Below are 24,401 nucleotides of genomic sequence, written 5' to 3'. Positions count from 1 at the left end.
CTGCCCTAATGGTATGAAACATGGGCAGTCACCAGGCTGGGTCTGACTCCCTGTTCACCAGCTTTCCCCCTGCGTAGGGCATGGCTTCTGCACAGCCGTCCTGCACGGACGGAACCTATGCTCAGAACTCCAGTCTTGCAACAGTCACGGCACTCAGTGGCAATAACCAAATTATCATTCATTCATTCTTTATTTCTATCATTCGCTCATTCGTTCAACAGACACTGAACTGGACACCTGCTCTGAGCCAGGCATTGTGCACACCGCCGGGAATACAGTGGTGCAAAGACAGACAGATCCTTCCCTGACTTCATGGGCCTTACATTCCATGTAGCAGGAATGGAATGTAGCAGGGTGGCAGACAAGAATCACAAAATCATGTCATGTTGTGCAAAGTGTGACAAAGGAAGTGAGCAGAGCAGTATAATCGAGAGTGATGTGGTGGACAACGAAGGCCTCTCAGAGGGTAACGTTTTTTCTTTAATTTGACATATAACCTAAATATGGTAAATGCACGCATTTTTAGGGCACGGTCTGGTGAATTTTCACATTTGCATATGCAAGGATTTCTCAATGTCTGTACTATTGACATTTGGGGCTGGATAAATCTTTGTTGTGGGAGCCGTCCTGTTCATCACAGGATGTTTTAGCAGTATCCCTGGTCCCTACTTACCAGATGGCGGTAGCACGCCTCCCTCTCCCTTTTGTGACAATCAGAAATGTCTCCAGACTTTGCTAAATGTCTTCCGGGAGGCAATTTCACCCCTATGGGGAGCTCCTGGTATAAGCCATGCCGTCACCAGTCAGCTCAAGATACAGGCTATTTCCATCCCAGAGGGGTTGGCATTTGAGCTGCGACCCAATGGATGAGAAGCTGCTACCTATTCAAAGAACTGAGGGAAGAGTGTTCCAAGAGCATGAGCAAAGGCCCTGCGGTGAGGATGACCTTGCACATTTGAGGAACAGTGTGCCTGGTCTGTAGAAACAAGGGTAAGAATGGCATCTGAGAAGGTGGAAGAGACAGGCTTGGTCCCATCAAGCAGGAGCCTTGGAGTTGGCCATTTCACTTGACCTTAGCCAAAAGGCCGAGAAGCGATGGAGTCGGCCATTTCAAAGAACATTTGTATGAGGCACCTGGGTGGCTCAGTCTGTTAAGCATCCAACTCTTATTTTGACTCAGGTCATGATCCCACAGTTGTGGGATTGAGCCCTCCATTCTGGGAGTGGAGCCCTCTGCCCCTCCCCCCCACTTGCTTTCTCTCTCTCTCTCTCTCTCTCTCTCTCTCTCTCTCTCTTTCTGTCTCCAAAAGAACATTTGTGAGTATTTGGTATGTGTCTGGTACCACCCCAGACATGCGAGATTCACATCAAAGATGAATAAATTAAACCTTAGTCCCTACTCTTCAGGAAGACAGTAAAGTCTTCAAGACTCTAGAGTCTGAGATAGACACGTACAAAAAAATATACAGGATGAGGTATTGCACTGCAAGAATTATGTACAAGACCTAGTGGCACAAGGGGGGACATGCATAAGCCCATTCTGGAGTGGGAGGGTTCGAGAAGAGCTTTCTTTTTCTTTTTTTTTTTTTAATGTATACTTATTTATTTTGAGAAAGAGCCAGCGCGTGTGCAAGCAGGGGAGGGGCAGAGGGAGAGAGAGGGAGACAAAGAATCCCAAGCAGGCTCCTTGCTGTCAGTACAGAGCCCGACTCAGGACTCGAACACACAAACCGTGAGATCATGACCTGCATCGAAATCAAGAGTCAGACGCTCAACCAACCCAGCTACCCCCCAGGTGCCCTGAGAAAAGCTTTCTTGAAGAGAGCACATCTGATCTGAGTCTTTGGGGAACGAAGGATGAATGACACTCCAGGCAGAAGGCACAGCATGTACAAAGTCACAAGGGTGTGAAGCAATGTGATGGGTTCAGGGACACACAAGCAGTTGGGTATCATAAGGTATAAAGTGCAGGAGGGGGTAAATAATGAGGCATCAGTCTGGCTGGGACAGAAGATTCTCAGGGGAGAGGAGATGAAACTAAAACAGATTCTGGGGTACCTGGCTGGTTCAGTCAGTGGAGCATGAGACGCTTGATCTTGGGGTCATACATTCGAGCTCCACGTTGTGTGCAGAGATTACTTAAAAAATAAAATCTTTAAAGCAGACTTGGAGCAGATGTTGGAAGTCTTCCAGAGCAGTCTAGGGAAGGAGAAGAGGGCTTCCTGAGCCTACGTAAGTCCCCTAAAACACCCACTCTCACTCCTTATCCCTACCTGTCCTGGCTTCATGTATTTCATAAAATGTATCTTGGATGATTATCTGTCATCTTGTCAGTGTGTGTGTGGCTGAAGATTTGGGACTCAGTCATTCATGCCTGAGCCTGCATTTCCTGTTTCAGATGACAGAGACTGTGTTTTGATTTCTCAATGTAATGCCTGGCACAGCCTTACCAGAAAGGTGTGTTCATGATGGCTTTTGATGAGGTTTCATAATTCTTCCCTTTACATGTAGAGACACAGATTTAGAGACACACAAAGTCCCTTGGCCTAGAAGGGCTTTCTGCAAAGTAGCCTGTCAGTCTTCTCTCCCCTCCGCCTCCAGCATGGCACTCATAGGTGGGAAGCTAACGGCAGGGGCTTAATTCCATTCTATCTGATATCTATATCTATATATCTATATCTATATCTATATCTATATCTATATCTATATCTATATCTATACACTTTTTTTTTTCCTGACAGCCCTTCGTGTGCCAGGCATGGAGAAGGAGCTGAATTGCTGGGCAAGGGGACAGGGAGGGAGCAGGCCATAGGCTCTGTTCCTCAAGATGCATCCACATAAGAGAAAGTCCATGTCTGGGGTTTCTGAATGAAACCAGGATTAGGCGTTGGGATTACACTCCAGTCTGGGGATAAATCAACCCATCTCTTGGCTTTTTTGAAGGGTGGGGATGAGGCCTCCAACTCATTGTCCGTATTGATCCTACACTTCCATGCTCTCCACACTGGGGCCCCAGCCTTTAGATCCAGCTGTCTAATCAGAGTCCATGAGAAGGAGAGTATATGGGTCAGTTTATCCAGCCTCTCAGGCCAGAGCACAGGCAGCAGGGAAGAAAACAGGAGCACTGCCTCCCCTGCTTCCCTCCCCAACCATCTCCCAGCAGGACAGAGAGCTTACTGGACTGTTGACAGCATTTCCTTCCCTTGTTCTGGGCCAGGGCCAGGGCTGGAGCCAGAAGGTTTGCCCAAATTTGTAGGTGTCACCACGCCTGCCCTCTACTTCCCTCCCGCCGACCTCAACAACTTCTGGAACCCATCAGGAAGGCAGCAATGCAGGGAGTGGGAGGCAGGGGGTGGGGGGAATGATGTGGAAATCCCACTGGGCTTGGGGGGCAGGATACCAGGGTCCTAGTCCTGTCTCTGCCACCTATTGTTGCATAATCCTGGTTGAGTCACACCCTCTGAGCCTCTGTGACCTTTTATCCTTCAGGGCATGGTTTACATGTCACCTGCTTAGGGAGGCCCTCTGCCATCTAAATTGGTCCTCTCTGTCCTTCATATCGTTGCCCCTTATGCTCACTCCCTTTCTAACAGCACACTTTGTAATCACACACAAGTATGTATGTATGTATGTATGTATGTATGTATGTGTGTATGTGTGTGTATATAAACATAAATAAATGCATGTGCAATTATATTTATTTGCTTATTTGGTTTGTTTCCTTGCCAGCAGATTCTAGGTTGTAGGCTCCGGGAACGTAGAGGCTGTGTGTCTTTGACCCTTGCACTCTCTGAGTCCAGCATAGTGCCTGGCACATAGGAGGCCAGAGAATGCTAATTTAATGAATGAATAAATGAATGCATGGCAGTTGGCCCAAGTGATCTTCCAGGTTCCTTCCAGCTGAAAAAGTTTGTCTAAGGTTTCCCGCCAAGAGGACCATTCCAGGGACTCTCCCAGAGTCCCCTGTTGGGGGAAGGTGGGAGGAAAGCCGGGCGGGGGTGGGGGGCGGGGGGACCTTCGAGCTTCGGTCCCCTCCTAGGCCACTGGAGATCTTGGACCCGGATTAGCGCAGGTCCGAAGCCCACACCGGCCCCGCCTCCCGGTCGGCCAGAGGGGGCGGGGCCAGGCCGCCTCCAGCCGGGTGGCATTCGGGGCGTGCGCCCGGCCGGCGGTGGCGAGGGGGCGGGTTCGAACGCGAGTCGCCGGGCGGGGCGGGGCCAGAATGCCCCCCACGGCCCCCAGCCCGGCAGTGCAGGGGGCGGGGCCCCATCCCAGACGGGTTCCCTGCCAAGGGGCCAGGGCAGAGCCGTCGCCTAGCAACGCCCCGCCCCGCCCGCCCCCGATCCGCCGCGGGCGCCTGCCCCCAGCATGGCCTGGCCAGGCTGGTCCGCGCCGTGGCTGTGGGTCGCCGGCTGCGGGCTGCTGCTCCTCATCCTGGTCCTGCTCGCGAGCCCCCGCAGCTGCCGAACGCGGCGGACCCTCCGCGGCCTGCTCATGGCGCGCAGCAAGCGGCTGCTCTTCCGAATCGGGTTAGTGTCGGGCTCCGGCGGGATGCGGGGCTCGGGAAGGCGGGCGCGGGGGGAAAGGGGACTGAGAGGCGGGGGCCGGGGGAAGGACTTGAGGGTTCGGGTGGGGAGGGGGCTGGGGGATCCGGAGCCAGAGAAGGGCGATCGAAGAGGCGGGCTAGAGAAACCACTGATTTAGGGGGACTGAGGAAGAGAAGGAGTTGAGGGGGGCTGGAAAAATGGGATGCGTTGGGGAAGGATTGGAGCGGCAGACTAGGATGGCCAGGGAAAGGAGGCATGAGAGGACAGCTGAAGAAAAGAGCCAGATGAGGGGCTGGCGACAAGGGAACTGGAAAAAGAGGGCAGGTGCAGAACAGAAGGAATGCCTCAGACCATCAGAGTGTCACTGGGAACGGCGGGCTCCTTCCATGTGTCCCTGTCCTTCTCCCCATCACCCAGCTCCCCACCACACAGTGTAAGCGCTTCTGTCTCAAGCTAGAGTCCCAGCTGTGTAGGGACGCTGTCTCTTTCCTTCTATTCCTGGACCCTGGCCCGTGTCCAAAGCCCCAGGCTGTGAAACCCGACTCTACTCACTCAGATCTGTCGAGGTTCACTGACCTCCAATGACTTTTTCCTGTCAGACCCCTTTTCCTGAGTCCTCACTCTTTCCTTCCCCCTACTTTTACCCTTTCCTGGGCCAGACCAGGGCGGTAACCAGCTCTGATCTGGCATGGAGACACTAAGAGCCTGGGAAAAAAACACAAGAAGCCTTCCTAGGGCCCCAAGAAGGCTTCTTAGGGCCCCTAATCCGTACCCACAGCCAGCAGGGCAAGGGGGCAGGACCTCAAGCTTGAGGGCAGCTCCGATGGGGACAGGAACTGTGGGAGCCCTGGCCACTAGCCAGGTTTGGGGGAGGGCCCAAGCCCGGGAATTTCCTGAGCTTCAGAGAGGACATTGTATGATTATCCCTCCTCCCCAGACCACCCCAGGTCTTCCAAAAAGCTTCAGCCCTAGGATTCTACTCAAACTCAGTCTAAGGAGTAGAGATCTAAAGGCCTGGTGGGGGGAAAACCAGAAAAACATGGGGGGAGAGAGAATCGTGGGTGCCTTTGGGGCATTCACATCTCTAATGGCCCAAACATTGGTCATATTCTTTTTTTTTTTTTCTTTTTAAAGTTATTTATTTATTTATTTATTTATTTATTTTTGAGTAATCTCTAAACCCAACATGGAGCTCGGGGCTCAAACTCACAGCCCCAAGATCAAGAGTCACATGCTGTAACACTGAGCCAGCCAGGCACCCAACATTGGTCACATTCTTGATCATGCTCCAACCGAGTCACCATTGCTCTGCAAATAGTGTTAAAATAATGAGCTTTACAAGCATTTAAATAATTTCATATCTGGGACCCACAAAATTTCTAGGAATTGTACAGCTCTATTTGGGGAAGGATTTTTAAAATTTACTTCTGGCTTTCAAAATCAGTAATGCTGAAGTCATACAAACAGCCTGAGGAAGTGGAAAATAGATGTTTCCACAAAGAACTGGAATCAGAAGTCCTGAAATGAGAATTCCCAAGATTGCTGTCCCAGAATCCTGAGGTCTTGGATATTCGTAGAACTTAGGACCTGGGAGTTTCCAAATCCCAAAACTTGGAATTCTCGGAGAACTTCTTTGGAATTCAGTATTCCTGTTGGGCTTTCCTGTGTCTGGATTTCACCATTGCCTTGGAATCACCTCCCAAAATTTGCAGAGCAGAAGGGCGTGCCTGGAATCAGAATTCTAGACCCTGCCCCTCCATGGTCTGGGAAACAATTAGTCCAGTCCCTTGGGGGAGAGGCCGCTTGCTGCTGGGAGGGACAGGGGGTGTTAGCAGGAAATGGTCTGGGGGAAATGGGCAGGTGTTGCTGCTGTGGGGTTGCCTCCAGGAAGGATGGGGGGGGGGGCGGTGACGGGACAGGCCGTGATGGGAAGGGGCAGAGTTCACGGGCACACTCCACCCTAAATGTGTGGCTGAGAGGAACACAAATAGAAGGTTCCACTGGGGGCTGGAAAGCAGGTGATGGAAATACTAAGAGAAGAGTAATTATTATCATTAATAACGGTAATCACTGGTGTTTGACAATTTTATAAAGGGGTTTCCTCAAACATAACCATAGCTGCCTTGGGATGGGGATGACTGGGTACCGCGGAGGGTAGATCCAGGCTAACCTGAGATAGACACACACATTCGAGACTCTGCAGGGCACGGGAGACGTGAATCACATGGCAGGCGGGTTCAACAAATCTGCTTTTGAATCCTAGGTTTGTTGCTTAGTAACCATGGGGCCCTGGACAGATAACTCAGCCTCTCTATGCCTCGGTTGTTGGCGTCTGTAAAATGCGCCTGGTGATAGTACCTACCTCGTGGGGATCCTTTGAGAATCAAATGAAACTGTGCATATTAAGTGCAAAAGGTCTGGCTCATAGTAAGTGCTTGGGAAATGTTAGCATTCGCTCATTCTGTAGCATGGAGAATGGATGCGAAGGTGGCACCAGCTAGGATCTTTCTGGAGCTTTCTTCCTTACTTCTCCTGTTTTCCAAGCCTATCCTGTCCACCCACCCCTCAGGAAATCCCACATCCCTTTATCCATTCATTGAACTCTTAACTCTTCTGGGTTGGGATTGTGGGATCACAGATATGAACAGAGTCATATCTGTGGGGAAAGGAACATATGAAAGGGACCCAATCTGGGGCAGGAGACAGGGCATGACAAGTTCCCCAGGGAGTGGCAGTTTATGCCTACGGAGGCTGGGGTCAAGGGTGTGGGACTCTCCTATGTGTGCCACCTACTTCGTGCCTCAGTTTCCCTTTTGCCCCTTTGCCTTCTCAGTGGTAGTTGAGGGGGTGTTGCAGAATGGGGCCCTGAGCAGAGCCTCAGGGGGCAGGGGTGAATGGGGAGCAAGGCTGGGCTCATCCAGGGCTGGGAATGTCTCACAGAACTGAGAAAGTAGATGGTAGCCAGCCTTTGGGGATAGACAGTCCTAGGTGGCAAAGCCCTTCTACCCTCCCTGACCAAACCCCCTCTTCATTCCTAGGCATAGAGGGTCTTTCTTGACTCTCCCAACCTAAGTAAGACCAACTGGCCCTGGGACAAACCTTGCTTGCTCCACTTCTGCAAGAGGAACGCCCTCCTCTGGGGCCAGTAAGGTCCACTGACTCGATTTCAAGGAGTGGCAAGAATCCTGGGCTGATGATTCTTGAGTAAATGACCCACCTGCTTGTGACCTGAATGAAGGCTGGGGTAGAGGCAGTGGGCTGGGCCAGCCCCTGCATGAGGGGAGCAGAGGGTCCTTTTCCTTTCTGCAGGCCTTTGGGACCCTGGGGAGCTACAGCTCCAGCATCCACAGTGGCCTCTTTGCTGCAGGGTAGTTTCCAAAGCATGGCCCTGAGTGAGTGTTTCCTTCCCCAAGGCACAATGCCTCCAGAATGGAGTCCACACCCCTCACCCAGGCCTTTGGGACCCTGGTACACCCCCTCCACACCTGGCCCAGTGCCATCTTCCCCAAGCCCTGAGCTCTTTCTATACTTCTGTCTGGGCCTATCAGACCTTCCTTCCTCCCTACATCTCTACCTGTCGAGTTTTGTTGCATCCTCAAAGCTCACCTTCAAAATGTACCCAGGGGTGCCTGGCTGGCTCAGTCAGTAGAGCATATGACTCTTGATCTTGGGGTCTTGAGTTGAAGCCCCATGTTGAGTGTAGTTGAAGCCCCATGTTAAAAAAAAAAAAGAAAAAAAAATATATCCAAACTCTGAAAACACTTATCCCCACTTCCACTGTTACCACCCTGGGCCAACCCACAGTCTCTTCCCAGGCCTCCTCAATTGACTCCTTCCTTTGGCATCTGTACCCCCAAAGTGTTCTCAGCACAGCAATTGGAACAAAACCGTTAAGATGTACGTTAGAAATGTGCCGCTTCTCTGCTCAGATCCCTCCAGAATGGCTTAAAGACCCTCTGAGAGCAGCCCATCCCCCACCTCACCTGGTATGCTGTTCACCTTGCTCATTCTGCCCAGTCGGCCACTTCACTCTTCCCAGAACACTCCAAGACAGGGTTACCTCTGCGCCCTGCCACTGCTGTTCTCTCTCACTAGAACCTTCTTCCCCCTGATGGCCACATGGTTTGCTGCCCCACTCCCTTCAGCTCTCTGCCCAAACTTCACCTTACTGGGGAGTCCTGCCCTGACCATCCCCTGTAAAAATAGCAGCACTCACTCCCCTGTACTCTATCCCCTCTGCCCTGCTTTATTGTTCTCCATAGTACGTATCACCATATGACATCCTATATATTGACATGTCTATTTGTTTATTGGTTTTCTCCCCCAACCAGAATATGAGCCACACAAGGGAAGAATCTCCTTTCACTCCTGTATCTCAGCTCCCAGAACAGTGCCTGGCACAGAGGTGGCCCTTGTTACAAGTTTTTGGAATGAATGAAAAGCTTGGCCCCGGTGCCATCTTTTCCATGAAGCCTGCCCTTGCTCCCCAGTCAAAATTCATCTCTGCCTCTGTCGTGACCCTTGGCACTGGCATCCCCCTTAGAGCTTTCATTACACACTCTTGCTTGTTCTTGCATTAGGTGTTCCCAGATCTGATTCCCCCACTGGACTCCAAGCCCAGGGAGCAGGACTGAATCAAGAGGGCCTGGCATTGGGATGAGGGAGAGCAGGGGAAAGCCGAAACAGACCAGAATCTAAATCACACAAAACCCAGGGTTCTTGGCAGGGATTATAGGCAGGGAGACATGGCCAAGAGGCCTCCAGCAACGGCTGTGCCTCTGGTCCTCCCTGAGAGCCCTCAGCAGTGACTTCTCCTCCCTCTGGGGGGGATGGATGGAGTCCTGAGAGGGCTGTGAAGGCTGCAGAAGCCCAACCCGGGACAGGCATAGAGACTGGAGATAGGCCCCGTGGTCTCCCAGGCAGGCTTGTTTTTTGTTTGTTTGTTTTTTTAAGTTTATGTATTTATTATTGAAAGAGAGAGTGCACAAGGTGGGGAAAGGCAGAGAGAGAGAGAGAGATGAGAGAGAGAGAGAGAGAGAGAGAGAGAGAGAATCCAAAGCAGGCTCCAGGCTCTGAGCTGTCAGCATAGAGCCCGATGCGGGGTTCGAACCTGTAAACTGTGAGATCACGACCTGAGCCGGTCAAACGCTTAACTGACTGAGCCACCCAGGCGCCCCAGGGCAGGCCTGTTTTGACCACGTGCAGGTACTGCCCCACTCCTGGGCATGGAGAAGTCTCCCCCCCTCCACCCCCCCCACCAGGCATGCTGGCAGCTTCAGGAAACTCACTCTCTAGGGCCGTTTTAGCTGTCTCATTAACTTCAGTTTCCTCAGTTTTGAGAAAGCGTAAAACATTGAGCCTCTTTCTGTTCCTAAGGGTCCTGGGAGCAGGCCTGTTCCAGCACAGCTCTGTGTCCTGGTCGCCTTCCAGGCCCCTCGGCCCTCAGACAGCATTTCTGGGTTTGGTTTCATAAAGAGGGTCGGTCAGACGCAAAGCCTGGGGCAAGCTGGGTCCTGGGGGATCGGAGGGCAGATGCCCAAAGGACCTCTTGACCAGAGGCCTCAGCCACCTGGGCTTGCCCATCGGGTCCCAGTGGAGTCTGGGGCCCGGGCTAGATGGGAGAGCTAACGAGAGCCCTCAGGCCTCTCTTGCCCAGGATAGTGAGACTGCCTGAGGGAGGAGGGGAAGAAGAGCTCCATTGTGTGCTCTCCCTGGGTGTCTGGGGGGAGGGGAGGGGTTGTGTCTCAGTCCCCAGCTGAGGCCCCATGGGGCCTTCCAAGGGGCTGGAAGTGCAGACTCAGAAGCCAGAGAAGCCACACTCTGTTCAGTGCGGCTGGGAGTGAAAGGTGTGCCAGTGACCCCTCACTGGGGTGGCTGTTGCTGTGTCCCAGCCCTGACTCCTCAGGGCAACTGCAGGGAATCACCCGAGGCAGGCTGTCCCCCTCTCCCCTCTCCTCCTTGCCCCTCCCCCCTCCCCAATCTGCACATCGGTTTTTCTAAGTCCCAGAGGACCAATTAAGGAACTTTCTTTTCTTTTTTTTTTAAATTTTTTTTTTAACGTTTATTTATTTTTGAGACAGAGACAGAGCATGAATGGGGGAGGGGCAGAGAGAGAGGGAGACACAGAATCCGAAGCAGGCTCCAGGCTCCGAGCCATCAGCCCAGAGCCCGACGCGGGGCTCGAACTCACGGACTGTGAGATCGTAACCTGAGCTGAAGTCAGACGCCCAACCGACTGAGCCACCCAGGCGCCCCAGGAACTTTCTTTTCTTTTTGGTGAGGTGACAGTGGGTAGTTCTGGGCCCCAGAACTGCTGGATGAGAATCTGGGTGGGGGTGGGGGTGCAGGCAGAAGAGGAAAAGGTAAGAATCTTCTTGTTTAACCAGCAACCCCAGATCACTCTGATGCAGCTGCCCAAGGCACGCATACATCCCAGCTTCCTGACAATGCCTGGGAACCCCATGGCAGAGAGTTTGAATCCCACATGGGCTCTGGGGTGTCAACATCATCTTGTAAATCATGTGACCTTTCGGGCCTGAGCTGCTCTTTCAAGGAGGAGGCTCAAGCTCTTTCAAGGAGGAGGAGCGCCCGGTTTCACTGAGAAGGAAACTGAGGCTTGGGGAGTGAGATCCTGCTTCTTGCCTCTGGCAACAGAAGAAGGGAAGCTGTAGGGGCCCATTATATGGGGCAGTGACTTCCGGCTAGGTGGGAGGCTAGGAGATAGGACTGGTTCTTCCCAGTAATTGCTTCACATTTCCTGCCCAGGGTCTGTTCTGCCTTCCCACTCTTCTGCATCTGGTGCATGATGCTACCCATGGAACCATCAACCCAGTCATACATCCAGGATTAGGAATCAGTCGAGATTTGAAAGGGGCCTTCAGGATTCTCCAGTTTAGGGTGTCTTACCCTGAGGCCTATGGGGTCTCGGACCCTCTGCATTCATGGGTAAAATGCCACACATGTAATAAGTTCGGCCCAAGTCTGAGTCTCAAAAAGGCTAAAACCAGGGATCCAAGAGGCTCCAGTAGCCAGATCCTGGGTTGTGTGTCTGGGTCACTGAAAGTGACCCTAACATGGCATTTTTGTCAGCAGAGGCCCTCAGAGGCGTTGGGTCTGCCCCAAAATAGTTCAGGACCACTCATGTCATTCTTCCCCCTGATTTGGGTTTGGGGGGGTGCGGATTCTAGCGGTCAAGGGTGTGTACTCCAGGATCAGGCTGCCGGGGATGAATCTGTGCCCCACCGCTGGCCTTGGTGTGATCATGGGCGGCCCCCTCCCCACCTTTCCGGGCTTCAGTGTCCTTGTTTATGAAATGGAAGACTGGTAGCAGCTGCCTCCAGGTCGCTTGGAGGCCGACTGGAGGCGATTGATTGGAGGCACCTCACTCAGCTTGGGCTGCCCTGAGGTGACGTTGGGGAAGAATGGACCAGTGAGCTCCAGAGCTCAAACACACAACGTTAAACTGACAGACACACTGTGGGGAAAACAGATGATCTGACAATAGTTAACCTGCCTGTGCAGACCCCCATCCAGTGCTTCCTACAGCTCCTCCATTCAGGGGCCCTGGGTCCAGACCCCAGGGTCTGGGCAGCTGGGATTTTGTGCCTTGTGACACAGCCCACCCATGTCCTTGGGTTCAGTGACCCGCTTCTCAGAGCACCTTGCTTGGCCAGGTGTTTGGGTGCAGCAGGGGGAGGGGAGGACTTGAGAGGCAGGTGGGGGAGCGGGGGAGGGGCAGAGGTGGTTGAAACTTGGGCCCCACAAGCCCCCACTGGGCTTCACAGGGTCCACAGCTGGGCCTGGGGCCCACTGAGCTGAAGGAACACCTTCCGTTCCGGTCACTTTAACACCTGGATGTTTGCCCCCCCCCCCCCCACAGCCTTTCCTGGGCACTCAGCCAGCATTTTCTGAGTGCCAGTTCTGTGCTCTACTAGTGCAGGGGGCCTCCCAGGGGGGTCCGGAGGAGCCACGAGGAGCAGGCTGGGTCACCAGCCAAGTCTGCCTCCCCCATGCATGGCACTCACTGATTAGACACCGGATAGAAGTCGATAAGGTCCCTGCCACTGAGGGGCTCAGCTCCTGCCACCCCCAGGGGTGGGGGTGGGGTGATGGGAGGTGAAGCTGAATGTTCTAGATGGAGCAGAGGAAAGTGGCTTTCTGCTGGGGTAATCAGGGTGGGTTTGAGCAGAGTCCTGAAGGATACTTAGGATTCCAGTAAGAGGAGGAGGCCTGGAGGGTATTCGAGGCCAGAGACCTGCCGGAGCTGAGGCAGGATGGTAGCTTGAAAATTTAATGAGTTATTTCAGGCATTCAAAAGAAGATGGATAATATAACAACCTCCACCCCCACTGCCCAGCTTAAGGAACAAAATATTACTGACACTGTGAAGTCCCTGTGGCCACCCCCGCAGCCTACTTCCTTCCTGCCTCCGAAGGAAGCCTGCTAACCTGCACGTTGACCATACGCTCAGATGCCTTTATTCTCTGACTACATACATCTGTATCCCCAAACAGTACAGATAATGGTTTGGTGTGCTTCGGCATTTTTAATAACTATTGTCAGATTGTCTGTTTTCCCTACAGTATGTCTGTTAGTTTAATGCTGTGTGTTTGAGCTTTGTGCACGTTGAGTGAGACCTGGTGCTCCGGATGATCGTGTGGTGACACTCTCCTGTCACCAGTGGGGAGCCAGTGAAGGCTTTTGAGCAGGAGCAGGACTCATTCAAAGGTGGCGTTTTAGGAACTTACATTTTTCCAGTGGTTTACGGTTTGGTTCAGAGGCAGAGAGCTGAGGAAAGGAGGCTTTCGTACGGGCCTCGTGAAGAGCTTCTGGGGCCTGTTCCCTGGGGTAGCCCGTCTTGGGGTTGGGGGGAGCAAAACTGAGAGGGTTCTGTTTTGGTAGCATGTGGCAGGGACAGGGTGAAATGGTGGCCTAAGCTGTGCCACTGGGAGGATGACGGGGCCTTTCCCAGAGAGAGAACACATAGCGGGAGGGGCTGACGAGCATGGTTTCAGACCCCGGTGATGATGACACCCAGCCAGCACAGGAGGCAGATGAAGAAGAAGCCACAGCTCTGGGACTGGAGAGAGTCACGTGGGGGTCACTGTCAGGGGAAGAGCAGGCCTGAGGATAGGATCCCAGCAGTCACTAGGTCCTTGCCCCCACCCCAGGTCCTTCCCCTGCTCTGGCCAGTGATCTAGACTCAGGCCCATAAGGGCCACCTTGTCCCTCTCCCCCACAGCCAAGCAGGGCACAGATCTCAGGCCTGGCGTCCGTTCCCAACTTTCTCCATCTCCCCACTCCCCCACCCTGCTCCCTTAAACGGCTCCCTCCAACACTGCAGGCCGGCAAGCTCCCAGAAAGGGAAGTCAGAGCGTGTGCCTCCCCGCTTTAAGAACCACCAGCAATTGGGGTACCTGGGTGGCTCAATCGGTTAAGCGTCCAACTCTTGATTTCGGTTCAGGTCATGATCTCACAGTTTGTGGGTTCGAGCTCTGCATTGGCCTCCCTGCTGATGGTGCAGCCCCCCCCCCAGCGCCCCCTCCCTTTGGGATTCTGTCTCCCTCTCTCTCTGCCCCTCTCCCCACTCACTGTCTCTCAAAATAAATAAATAAACATTAAAAAAAATAAAAACCACCAGCAGTTTCCTGCCCCCTTCCACTGCCTGGCCCTGCCCACCCCTCTGACCCCTCCCTTGGCACTCTCCATCCCTCTGGCCCTGCCTAGAGACTCCGAGACCTCCTGGCAACTCCCAGAACATGCCCCACTCCTGCTTGCTTTGGGGCCTTAGTGCTGCTGCATCGCCCAGACAGTCCACACTCCCTCTCTGATTTCCATTCCCAGCTCATTTGTGACCCTCAGAGAAGAGACAGGCCTTCCCTGAGCACCCTGTCTCCAGTAAGACGGGCTCCCCTCTGCTGCCCTCTTCCACCACCAGCTGCCTGCGATTGATTTGTTTCCTGGGTTGGTGTCCGTTGGCCACTCCCCTCTCTATGTTGGCAGGGCCCTGCCTTGCTCTCCGCTGTCTGCACCATGTCCAGCACGTGCAGGAAATCCTTGCTGAAAAGAGTAAATGAAAGAAAGCGGCCTTGTTCACGGCAGCCTCTCAGGGCACAGTCCCTCCCTTTGTGGATCTTGACCTTCGCCGGGAAATCAAGCACATATAATAAGCATCCAATAAGGAAGACAAGGGAACATTTATCAGGTCCCTCCCAAATGTGGGCAACCACGTTCTAACAGCTGTGAGGGGTGCCCGGCTGAATTCGGGAAGGAAGCGACAGTTGCTGAGCCTTCCCCCCACCAGGCCCTCGACTGACTGTTAACATTTGTTACCTTGTCTCATGTCACTGAATTTTCACACATGCCCGCGGAACTAAATAAGTCATGGTATCACCACTTTATAGATGAGGAGCCCAATCTAAGAGACCAATAACTTGCCCAAGGACACTGGGCTGGGGGAGCCAAGCCATGACTGGAACCCAGGGCCCCCACGCTTTCCATAAGCCTAAGTAGGAAGAAATGAAGTCAGGAACAGGACTCCAAGCACAGGTGCGAGGTGGTGTCGGGGCACAGAGGAAAGGGTGATTTTATTCCCTGATTTATTATTTTGTAAGTTTTCGCTTTGAAATAATTTCAGACTTGCAAAAATAGCTCACGGGATTCCTATACACCTCTCACCCTGCTCCCCTCAATGTGACGTCTTCCATAACCACAGACAATGAGCAGAACCAAGAAATTGACACCCATAGAAACTCTTTAACTACCCTCCAGACCTTACTGAAATCTTCCCAATTGTCTCACTGACATTCTTTTTCTATTTACATTGTCCCAACCAATCCTCTCTCGTTGGGCACAGAGAATCAGCAGCCCCTGCCAGCTGGCTCCCTTCCTCCCTCTGGGGACTTTTACACTTCCGGTCTGTCCAGTTCTGGGTGAGCCTTCCCCACATTCTGACACAGCATGCTCCCTCACTTCTTGGAAACGTTACCCTCCAGAGAGGCCTTCCCTTGATGTCATCATTCTCTGTTCTGTTGCCCGGTTTTATTTTGTCACTTTGACTTGACATGTCTTTATTCTCCTGTCTGTCCCACTAGAATATAAGCTGCTAGAGGGCGGTGACTCTGCCTTACTCACTGTGCGCCCAAAGCAGGCTAAGAGCAAAGGCCTCACTAAACATGGTTGAATGCATAAAAGTGTGAAGCGGCTGGAGCTGATTTGAAAGCACAACAGAGGGGGGCCTATGAAAACTGCACATCCAGACACAGAAAGCATGGCCAGACCCTCCCGTGGTGTATCCAAATCCCAACCTGCACACGTGTGTGGGTACCCAGAGCAGGGATCGCAATGATCAAACTCTGGCAAAATCGAGGAAACCTGCTTGGTTTTTGAAGCTCGTGTATGCAAATCAGCCAGCTCTTCCCAAAGGGGGGCCTGAAGAGCGGCTGCCCCTGCCCCCACTACCCCAACAGAAACACAGCAAATCTCTGTAGAGATTTAGGGTGCATTATCGACCCCCCACCCTGTACCTCGACCTCTCTGTCCCAGGCTTAATCAGCCAGAATCTCTGCCCCTCTTCTGACTTGCTGTACAACCCTAAACATTGGTACAGAGGCTTTTGGAAGCCCCCACCCGCCCTCCCAGCACCTGACCACCCCAGCCTACTTCCATTTTCCCTTCAGAGAGGCCAGCATGTGGGACAGCTCCAGGTGGCTTGATCTGAGCCGGCTGGGCTGCTCACATTATTTGCAGGGCCTGATGTAAAATGGAATTTGGAGCCTTTTGTTCAAAGAGCAGGAAAAAGGTGCCATGAAAGGTACTAAAATATAATAAGCTTTTCCTTTCTTCTACAGTTTCTCTTTTGACCTGTCCTCATATTTTTAGTTTGCTACTTAATGTCATTCTAAGTAAAGAAAAATTAAAAATCTGAGTCATTAACATGAATTTTGCCTTTTGCCTTAGTCTTAAATGACATTTAAGTCACATATGAAATCACTGAAACTACGTAATTCACATTTCTTAGAGTGTACGCAGATAATGTGTTTTGTTCTTACCTGAGCAGTGGAAAATGCCGCACAAAACGAAGTTACCTGTTTCTATCCCTTTTGACACACACGCATTCTGCCAGCTCTGTCGGCCTTCAGCTCACTCAGGAGCGAGGGAGGACAGAAAAGATGGGACAGATAGGTTACCCTCTTTCCTTTTCCTTCTGTAGCATCTTTTACAGCGTAAGTGGTCGGATCATACAGGGTAATAACACGAGTGAGAAAGAATGGACAGGGCTTCTTGGTCATTGGCGTTTCTTAGAATGCCACTAACTTCCTTCTGCATTTAAAGCCAATTCTGGTTTGGGCCAGGGTGTGGCCTCTCCGGCCAGCCGGTGTGCCCCTTAGTCATAGGTGTGTACTCACCTTGTAACCACTTGGAGTCCGAATGCCCACCATGACGGATGCACCAGAAGCCCGGGCTGTGGGCACCGCGCACGCGGTGTGGGTGCGGGGCAGTCGGGACAGAGCGCACACGTGCTCTGTCATCTCCTCCACCCACCGCCTGTTCCCTTGTCAGGCTTCACTTGCAGGACACAGGTTCTAAGAAAAAATCATGAAGAGCTTCAAGATGGTGACCACAGAGCGCTAAGCCGAGCGCAGGGGCCCTAGGTGACCGCACAGGTCACACGCCCGTGAAGCTTGCCCTGCCTGCCCGTGTCCTGTGTTTGGAGGCCTCTGTCACTCACAAGTCCCCTCTGTTGTTTGTGCTGACTTGTCGCCTTTTCCTTTCTCTGTGCAGCGCGTGGGATGGCCCAAAATCGTGGCGGGAGGGGGGAGGGAGTGTGGTCAGATCGTCCAGCCTACCTCTCCCTGCTTCCTCCACCAGACAGCCAGACAGAACTTTCTATAGTTCCGCAAAGGAGAGCGCGCTGCTGTCCTGCCGCCTCTGGGCCTGGCCTGTTGTTTCCTCTACCCCAGTGGCTCTCAAAGTTTGGTCCCTGGACCAGCAGCAAGCATCACCTGGAGCTTGTTAGAAATGCAAATTCCCAGGCCCCGCCCCAGACCTGCTGAGTCCCGAAGGCTGGGGAGGGGGCAAAGAATCTGTTTTAACTCCCAGGCGTGATTGTGATGCACCACTGCTCTCCGGAAACACTTTTTACACCTCATTTCAGCTTCCTAACGCGTCCACCCTTCTCGTGGAATAACCCCCTCCCCTCTGAGTCCCCTCTGAGTCCCCTCTGTGAATCCCTCAGCTCACATCGCCCCTGATGGGCCTGGGGCTCGGGGTGTGTCCATCACGGCAGTGTACGGAGCAGGGCAAACAGTAGGCACGAGATAATGGTAGCGGTGCGTTGACTTGGGGGGGGGGCGTGGCCAAGGGAGTGGACACGTGGGACCTGGGCATCTCCGAGGGCCCCACGCCCACGTGCAGGGGCGGGGCTGAGCACAGACATCCCGCCCCGCAGGTACAGCCTGTACACCCGCACCTGGCTCGGGTACCTCTTCTACCGCCAGCAGCTGCGCAGGGCTCGGAATCGCTACCCCAAAGGCCACTCTAGAACCCAGCCCCGTCTCTTCAACGGTGAGCTCTGGCTGCCCCGGGGCCACCATCGCCCCAGGTTGTGCCCACCCACCCTCCCTGCCTATGCCCCATCACACGCCCCTGGCTGCTGGGCTCCCTACGCGTCACCCTGTCCACAGCCCATCTCTGTCCCCCAGGAGTGAAGGTGCTTCCCATCCCCGTCCTCTCAGACAACTACAGCTACCTCATCATCGACACCCAGGCCCGGCTGGCTGTGGTTGTGGACCCCTCTGACCCTCAGGCTGTACAGGTGAGGGGAGGGGCGGGGGGGGGGCAGGGGTACCTGGTGTCACTAGAGAGGGGTTGACCCTGATCCCTCTGCCAGTGGAATGTGTCCCCTTGCACATGCCCTCACACATAGACCCCCACAACCACAGCGGGGTTAAGGGCCAGTGTCCAGGGCATGGCTGGGATGGGGGGAGGACAGCCGTGGGGGATCTGAGCCACAGGGAGAGGGATGCTGACTCAGGACCATGGTCTGAGGTTTCTTCTGTCTCTCACTCTCTGTGGCCCCTTTCTGACCGTCTTTCTTCTCTCCTCATCTGTGTCTGTCAGTGTCTGGATCTCTCCATCTTTCCTTCCCATTTCTGATTTCGCTGTATGTGGCTATGTCTGTGTGTTTATGCGCCTCGGGTCTCCACCTCCCCACCCTCCCCCCATTGCCCTTGCTCAGTCTCAGCTTCCCCCCTTCCCCCTAACTCCATTCTCTAGCTCTCTCATCCTCTAGCTCCTCTCATCCTCTCATCCTCTAGCTCCATCACCTCCCTGTCCCTCATCCTCCCTGCTGCCCCCTCTGCAGCCAGCACTTGCACCCCTGTCCCTCTCTGCACACCACTCCTCAGTCTCAGTACCTCCTCTCTCTCCCCCAGGCTTCCATTGAAAAGGAGGGCGTTGATTTGGTTGCCATCCTCTGCACTCACAAGCACTGGTAAGGGACTGGGGTGGCATCTGGGTATGGATGACCTTCCCTGGCCGACCCTGGCCCCAGCGGGCTTGTTGGGACTGGGCCTAGGGAGGACAGGCTGGGCTGGGGGGCCGGGAGTCAGGATGAGCGGGCACCCACCTTTTTCCTAAAGCCACCAGGGCATCAGCAGAGAAGGAGGGAAGGGGCGGGTCTCCCACCCTGCACTTATCAGACTCCTAAAGCCCTAGAGGAGGGCAGGGCAGGCATTTATCTCTCATTCCGTGGGCATGTAGTAGATGCCTGCTGTGCTTGGGACGTGGGCAGACCTCGTGAGTTCTTTCCTCAAGGAGATTATAGTCCAGTGGGGGAGACAGCCCCGCATGACAGTGTTCAACAATGACAAACATTTAGGTGGCACTTGGCACAAGGTGCAGGAGGTGGGGGGCACTTGGTGAAGTGTGACCAGGTCCACTTGGAGAGACTAGAGGCTGATGACCCTGGAGCTGAGAGAAGCCAGAAAGATCGGTTGGTATTGGCTGGGTGACAGAAGGGAGGGGTGGCAAGTCGCGGGGATGACCTTCTGAGCAGGGGAACAGCTTGAGCAAAGGCCTAGAGGTGTGGACAGCTTGGCTCACTTCTGAAGCCTGGGGCTCAGTGCCCAAAGGCCTGGAGATCTGGAAAGAGGAAGGCAAGGAGGCCCAGTACCATTGCCCCTCAGAGTCCCTGCCTGTCTCTGCCATCCCACAGGGACCACAGTGGAGGGAACCGTGACCTCAGCCGGCGGCACCAGGACTGTCGGGTGTATGGGAGCCCTCAGGACGGCATCCCCTACCTCACCCAGTAAGTCCCTGACCCCAGGGTGGATGGTCCTTCCATGAATTCTTTCCTGCACCCCACCCTTCAGTCGAGGATCGCAGGACTGCCAGCAGTTGGGTCTTTGCTGATGCCCTTCCTGACCCTTAGAGGGCAGATCAGAGCCCATCTGAAGACTGGCACTACCCACCCCCCAACTCATCCAGCCATGGTCCCCAAAAGAGGAAGAGGCGAGGGTTTGGATCTGAAGCCCTGGGCATCGTGGGTGCCTTCCCTCTTTGGTGTGGAAGCTCCTTGGGCTTAGGGTGGGACAAGGAGCAGCACATCCCAAGCTCTAGTACCTTCTCTCCGCTATTGCCTTGCTTCTCAGTCCCCTGTGTCATCAAGATGTAGTTAGCGTGGGACGGCTCCAGATCCGGGCCCTGGCCACCCCTGGACACACGCAAGGCCATCTGGTCTACCTGCTGGATGGGGAGCCCTACAAGGGTCCCTCCTGCCTCTTCTCAGGGGACCTGCTCTTCCTCTCTGGCTGTGGTGAGTTCCCCCAAAAGGGAAGCAGGAGGAGGGGCCAGAAAGGAGGGGGAGAGGTCAGGACAGGGACCCAAGGACAGCCACAGTCCCATGCAGTGCATTAAAACTTTGGTTTTAGCACAGATATTGCCTTGACAGTTACTCCCATCTGTATTAGCTCCCCCCCCCCCCTTTTTTTTAATACCTTCACAACGTCCTACAGGGGATGGACAGAATGAGACAACACCGGTAACTGAGTACAGACCTCACAGGGTATTTGTTTCCACCGTGGAGCCTAGTTCTCTGCTACAGTCACTGGAGAGACTGGGTTACAAAAAGTGGAAAACCTCCAAATGAGAGGGTAAACCGTGGGTGGGGGAGGACCACAGTCCCAGGCTGCACGGAGTCTCAAAGGGCAGCACTGGCAAAGAAAAAAGTGCTCTGTGGAAAAGAGCAACCCCACACCAGCTGTGCTTGGGGCCCTTAGAACTCGGCCTGAAGGTTCTGTACCCCCTCCCCACCCACATGTCAGTATATGCAACAGAGGCTTCAAACAGGTCTGGTTGGGGAGTGAATATGTGGGCTCAGCATCCAGTGGGAAGGACGGCACGGAAGCCTGGGGGAGTGGGTATGGCAGGGGCAAGGCTAGGGCTGCTGGCCAGTCCCAGCTCTGCAAGCTGGTCCCCACCCCTCTTACTTACGCCAAGCTGTGTTCTCCTTGTATCTTGTAACATACCCGCCGACCCTCACCAGGACGGACCTTTGAGGGCACTGCAGAGACCATGCTGAGCTCCCTGGACACGGTGCTGGGGCTGGGGGATGACACTCTGCTGTGGCCCGGTGAGGTGCCCCTCCACTCCTCCCTCACTCCCCTAGAGTCCCAGCCCACCCAGCTTCGGGCCCGGAGGTGACGCAACTCCACCTCTGATGGCCCCGGGGAGCCAATTCTAGCAGTCAGGGCAGAGCGCCCTTCATTTTGGAGCACTGGCTCTGAATGCCTCTGCTTCTCACACTAACTGCCCCTGACAGCCAGCCCTCTGCCTCCTGGGAGCCCTGTAGGCCCTGGTGCATCTCAGAGACATGGCTGATATTTTATAGCTAGAGCCTAGAACAGAAAATAGCCTTTGCTTATCGGAGAAGTCAGTGAATCTACTCTGCACGCATCCAGATCTATACTCCCCATGCATGTACGTTGAATGTCCATTTGTCCATCCATACAGACACCGCATGTCCCTACACACACACACACACACACACACACACACATCGGATATCCATAGTTTCTAAAACGCATCACTAACATGTCAATTAATCCTCAAACCATATATTTATCCATCCATTCATTTGACAAGTGCTTTATTGAACACCTAACATGTGCCAGGCTCTGTTCTAAGCACCGGGGACACATCTGTGTTCTAGTAGCATTATAGTTTGTTTTTTCCACTTGCCAAATGAGAAAATTGTGGCTCAGAGAGGTGCCACGATTTGGCTGAGGTTGCACAGCTGGGCAGGGGCAGAGTCAGGGCTAGGATGCAGGTCCTCCGGCTCTAGGTCTGGTGGTTTTCCCCCCTGAACTGCTTCTGCCCCTTCACTCATGGCTGACCTGTGCCCACATTCAGAGAAGCAGCTCCGTGTGGCTGGGGCTTTCCTGGAAGGGCCACGCCTCCCCCTGGTTGTCAGGTACCCAGAGGCCGGTGGGTAGGGAGGACATTCTCTGACCCCACCACCAATCTCTGTGTGTCCTGCTCTCTGCCCCCGTGGTGGTCCTCAGGTCACGAGTACGCGGAGGAGAACCTGGGCTTTGCGGGTGTGGTCGAGCCCGAGAACCTGGCCCGGGAGAGGAAGATGCAGTGGGTGCAGAGGCAGCGGATGGAACGCAAGAGCACGGTGGGGGCTTGGGTCCAGGAGGGGCCCGAGGGCACTCCCCAGCAGGAGCCCCTCTCTGCTGAGCTGGGGCCTGCAGGCCCCTCCCCAGAGCTCTGACGGGGGAGGGGGGTGCTCCGTTCACAGGCCTTCAAGCGAGGCCTCCTGGACCCTGAGACAGGGTAGGGGGTGGGGAGGCTTCCCTGACTGGGTCTATTTTCCAGATTCTCTCCGCTCAACCTGGTGCCTCTCGTCCCACAGTGCCCGTCCACCCTGGGAGAAGAGCGCTCCTACAACCCATTCCTGAGGACCCACTGCCTGGTGCTGCAGGAGGCCCTGGGGCCAGGCCCGGGCCCCACTGGGGACGACAGCTACTCCCGGGCCGAGCTCCTGGAGAAGCTCCGCCGGCTGAAGGACCTGCACAAGAGCAAGTGACAGCCCCCACCCCATCCCAGCCCGCCCCCCGCGGCGGGGAGGCCACCCGTCGTCGCCCGCACCACACCATCGCTCTCATCGCTACCACCCGCCACCTCCACCGGCGCCCACGGCGGGCATCAGTCCCAGCACTGTCAGGGGAGGAGGGTCGAGGTGATGAGGACGTGAGAGCGAGGAGGAGGAGGCTGGTGGAAGGCTTGGAGACCCCACCGGGTGAGGCTGAGTTATCCGGGGCGAGAGGAAAGGCGGAGCCTTGGGACATCTCCAGAGCCAGCTGGGAGGGCGCCTCCTCTCCTGCCCTGTTCCTGCCCGGGCAGTGAGGGGTCATCTTCCCCCTTCTCCCATCCAGGGTTGGGAAAGACGGTCCCCCAAAGTGGCCTGAGGTGTGGTGCCTTGGAAAAGCGGTCACTCAGAGGGGGAGCTGGGCTCTGGTGTCCTGAGACACTGGCCCTCCTCCCCAAGCCTCCCCTCCCCGTCCCTCCTCCCCCCCCCCCCCAAAAGCATTTTTCAAACAGCCATTTCTGGGAAAGACGAAAGGGCTGGAAGTCTGGCTGTCTGGACAATCTCGGCCTCAGTGACTCCCCTACAGCCTGGAAAAGGGAGGGTCCTGGTTGCCACGGAAACTGGAAACTGCACCTCAGGCTGAGGAGACACAGGAAGCTGGGATTGCAGCCCCACAGGCTCCTCTTGCAGCAGGCCTCCGCCCCTGCCTGGGGCCCAAAGGACTCCCCTTTCCAGGGGAGAGAAAGCCATCTTCCAGCCCGGCCACGGCAGTTTTCTCCTGACGGTCCTTGTTCTTAGGAACTTCTGCCTTGCTCTAACTCCTTCTTTATCCTCTCAGTCCCGCTCTGCTTTTAGTTATAAAGACATTATTCATCTGGGCCTCTGCAGTTTGCCAAGAACATCCCCATGTCATTTCTCATTTGATCCTTGGTCCCACCCTGGCTGGGGGTGGGGGTCTGCGCAGCAGAGCGCAGAAGTCAGAAGTCCGGGAGCAGACTGCTGTCGGAGTGGTGGCTTCCAGGACCCCAGGCCTGGGCCCCTCCCCGCAGCTCAGCCTCTCCTCTGGTCTCTAGTCCAAGTCCTTCTGGAGCCAAAGAGAGGAACCATAAGGTCCTCGAGCGGGCATACCTCGGGTCAACCAGGGGCCTTCCCTTCCTGTGTGCAAGCCTTCCCTCGGGCTCCGCTCACCTCTGCTGAGACTCCAAGAAGACCCCTCCCTTCAGCTTCCCCTCATCGTCCCGCCTCTGCCTCCCTCTCCAGCCACAGCCTCTGGTACCAACTCTTAGCAATACCACCAGAATAGAGTTCCCTGTCCCCCAAGACATGCAGTTTCATGCCTTTGTGCCTTCGCTCATGCTGTTTCTTCAGACTGGAATGCCTTTCCCCTGCCCCTCCGGCCTTGTCTGCCTGGCAAACACCCATTCATCTCTCACAATCCCCCTCAAAGGCCCCCTCCTCCGGGAAGACATCCCCCATGCCCCTCGCCCTCCAGGCTACCTCTGCTCTTTGTAAATGCTTCTCTCGTGGCAGTTATCACACTGTATTTTACTTGTTTACATGTTTGTCTCCCCTTCTAGACTGTGAACCTTTCAGGGCATGGACTGTATCTTAATGCATCTCTGTATTTCTGCGCCTAGCACGGTGCCTAGCACACAGTAGGCGCTCAATAAATCTTGGATGAATGAATAATTTAACCGGGGCTTGGTCACTCAGTGAGATCGTCTTTATGGCTGGTCCCACTTTCCCGTCTCCGTCACAGG

General features: G+C 54.5%; 1 protein-coding gene across 1 annotated transcript; it reads left to right on the top strand.

Moving 5' to 3' along the window:
* Window positions 1–4,179: 4,179 nt before the first annotated feature.
* Window positions 4,180–24,335, top strand: LOC125171860 (probable hydrolase PNKD). The gene is made up of 9 exons (XM_047869053.1): window positions 4,180–4,529; window positions 17,998–18,113; window positions 18,251–18,363; window positions 18,983–19,041; window positions 19,765–19,857; window positions 20,201–20,364; window positions 21,094–21,180; window positions 22,112–22,227; window positions 22,465–24,335. The coding sequence occupies exons 1-9, from the start codon at window positions 4,369–4,371 to the stop codon at window positions 22,636–22,638; spliced, it is 1,083 nt and encodes a 360-aa protein (XP_047725009.1). The 5' UTR covers window positions 4,180–4,368; the 3' UTR covers window positions 22,639–24,335.
* Window positions 24,336–24,401: the final 66 nt, after the last annotated feature.

The sequence above is a fragment of the Prionailurus viverrinus genome, chromosome C1 (genome assembly GCF_022837055.1).
Source record: "Prionailurus viverrinus isolate Anna chromosome C1, UM_Priviv_1.0, whole genome shotgun sequence".
Classification (NCBI taxonomy): Eukaryota; Metazoa; Chordata; class Mammalia; order Carnivora; family Felidae; genus Prionailurus; species Prionailurus viverrinus.
The sequence above is the reverse complement of the archived record's forward strand: the minus strand, read 5'-3'. Positions and strand labels throughout refer to the sequence as shown.

Bases quoted from the DNA above. Each gene is read 5' to 3' on its own strand.
- LOC125171860 (XM_047869053.1), top strand. From the start codon at position 4,369: ATGGCCTGGCCAGGCTGGTCCGCGCCGTGGCTGTGGGTCGCCGGCTGC. The intron at 19,042-19,764 runs GTAAGGGACTGG...GCCATCCCACAG, and splicing joins CTCTGCACTCACAAGCACTG to GGACCACAGTGGAGGGAACC. The intron at 19,858-20,200 runs GTAAGTCCCTGA...CTTGCTTCTCAG, and splicing joins GGCATCCCCTACCTCACCCA to TCCCCTGTGTCATCAAGATG.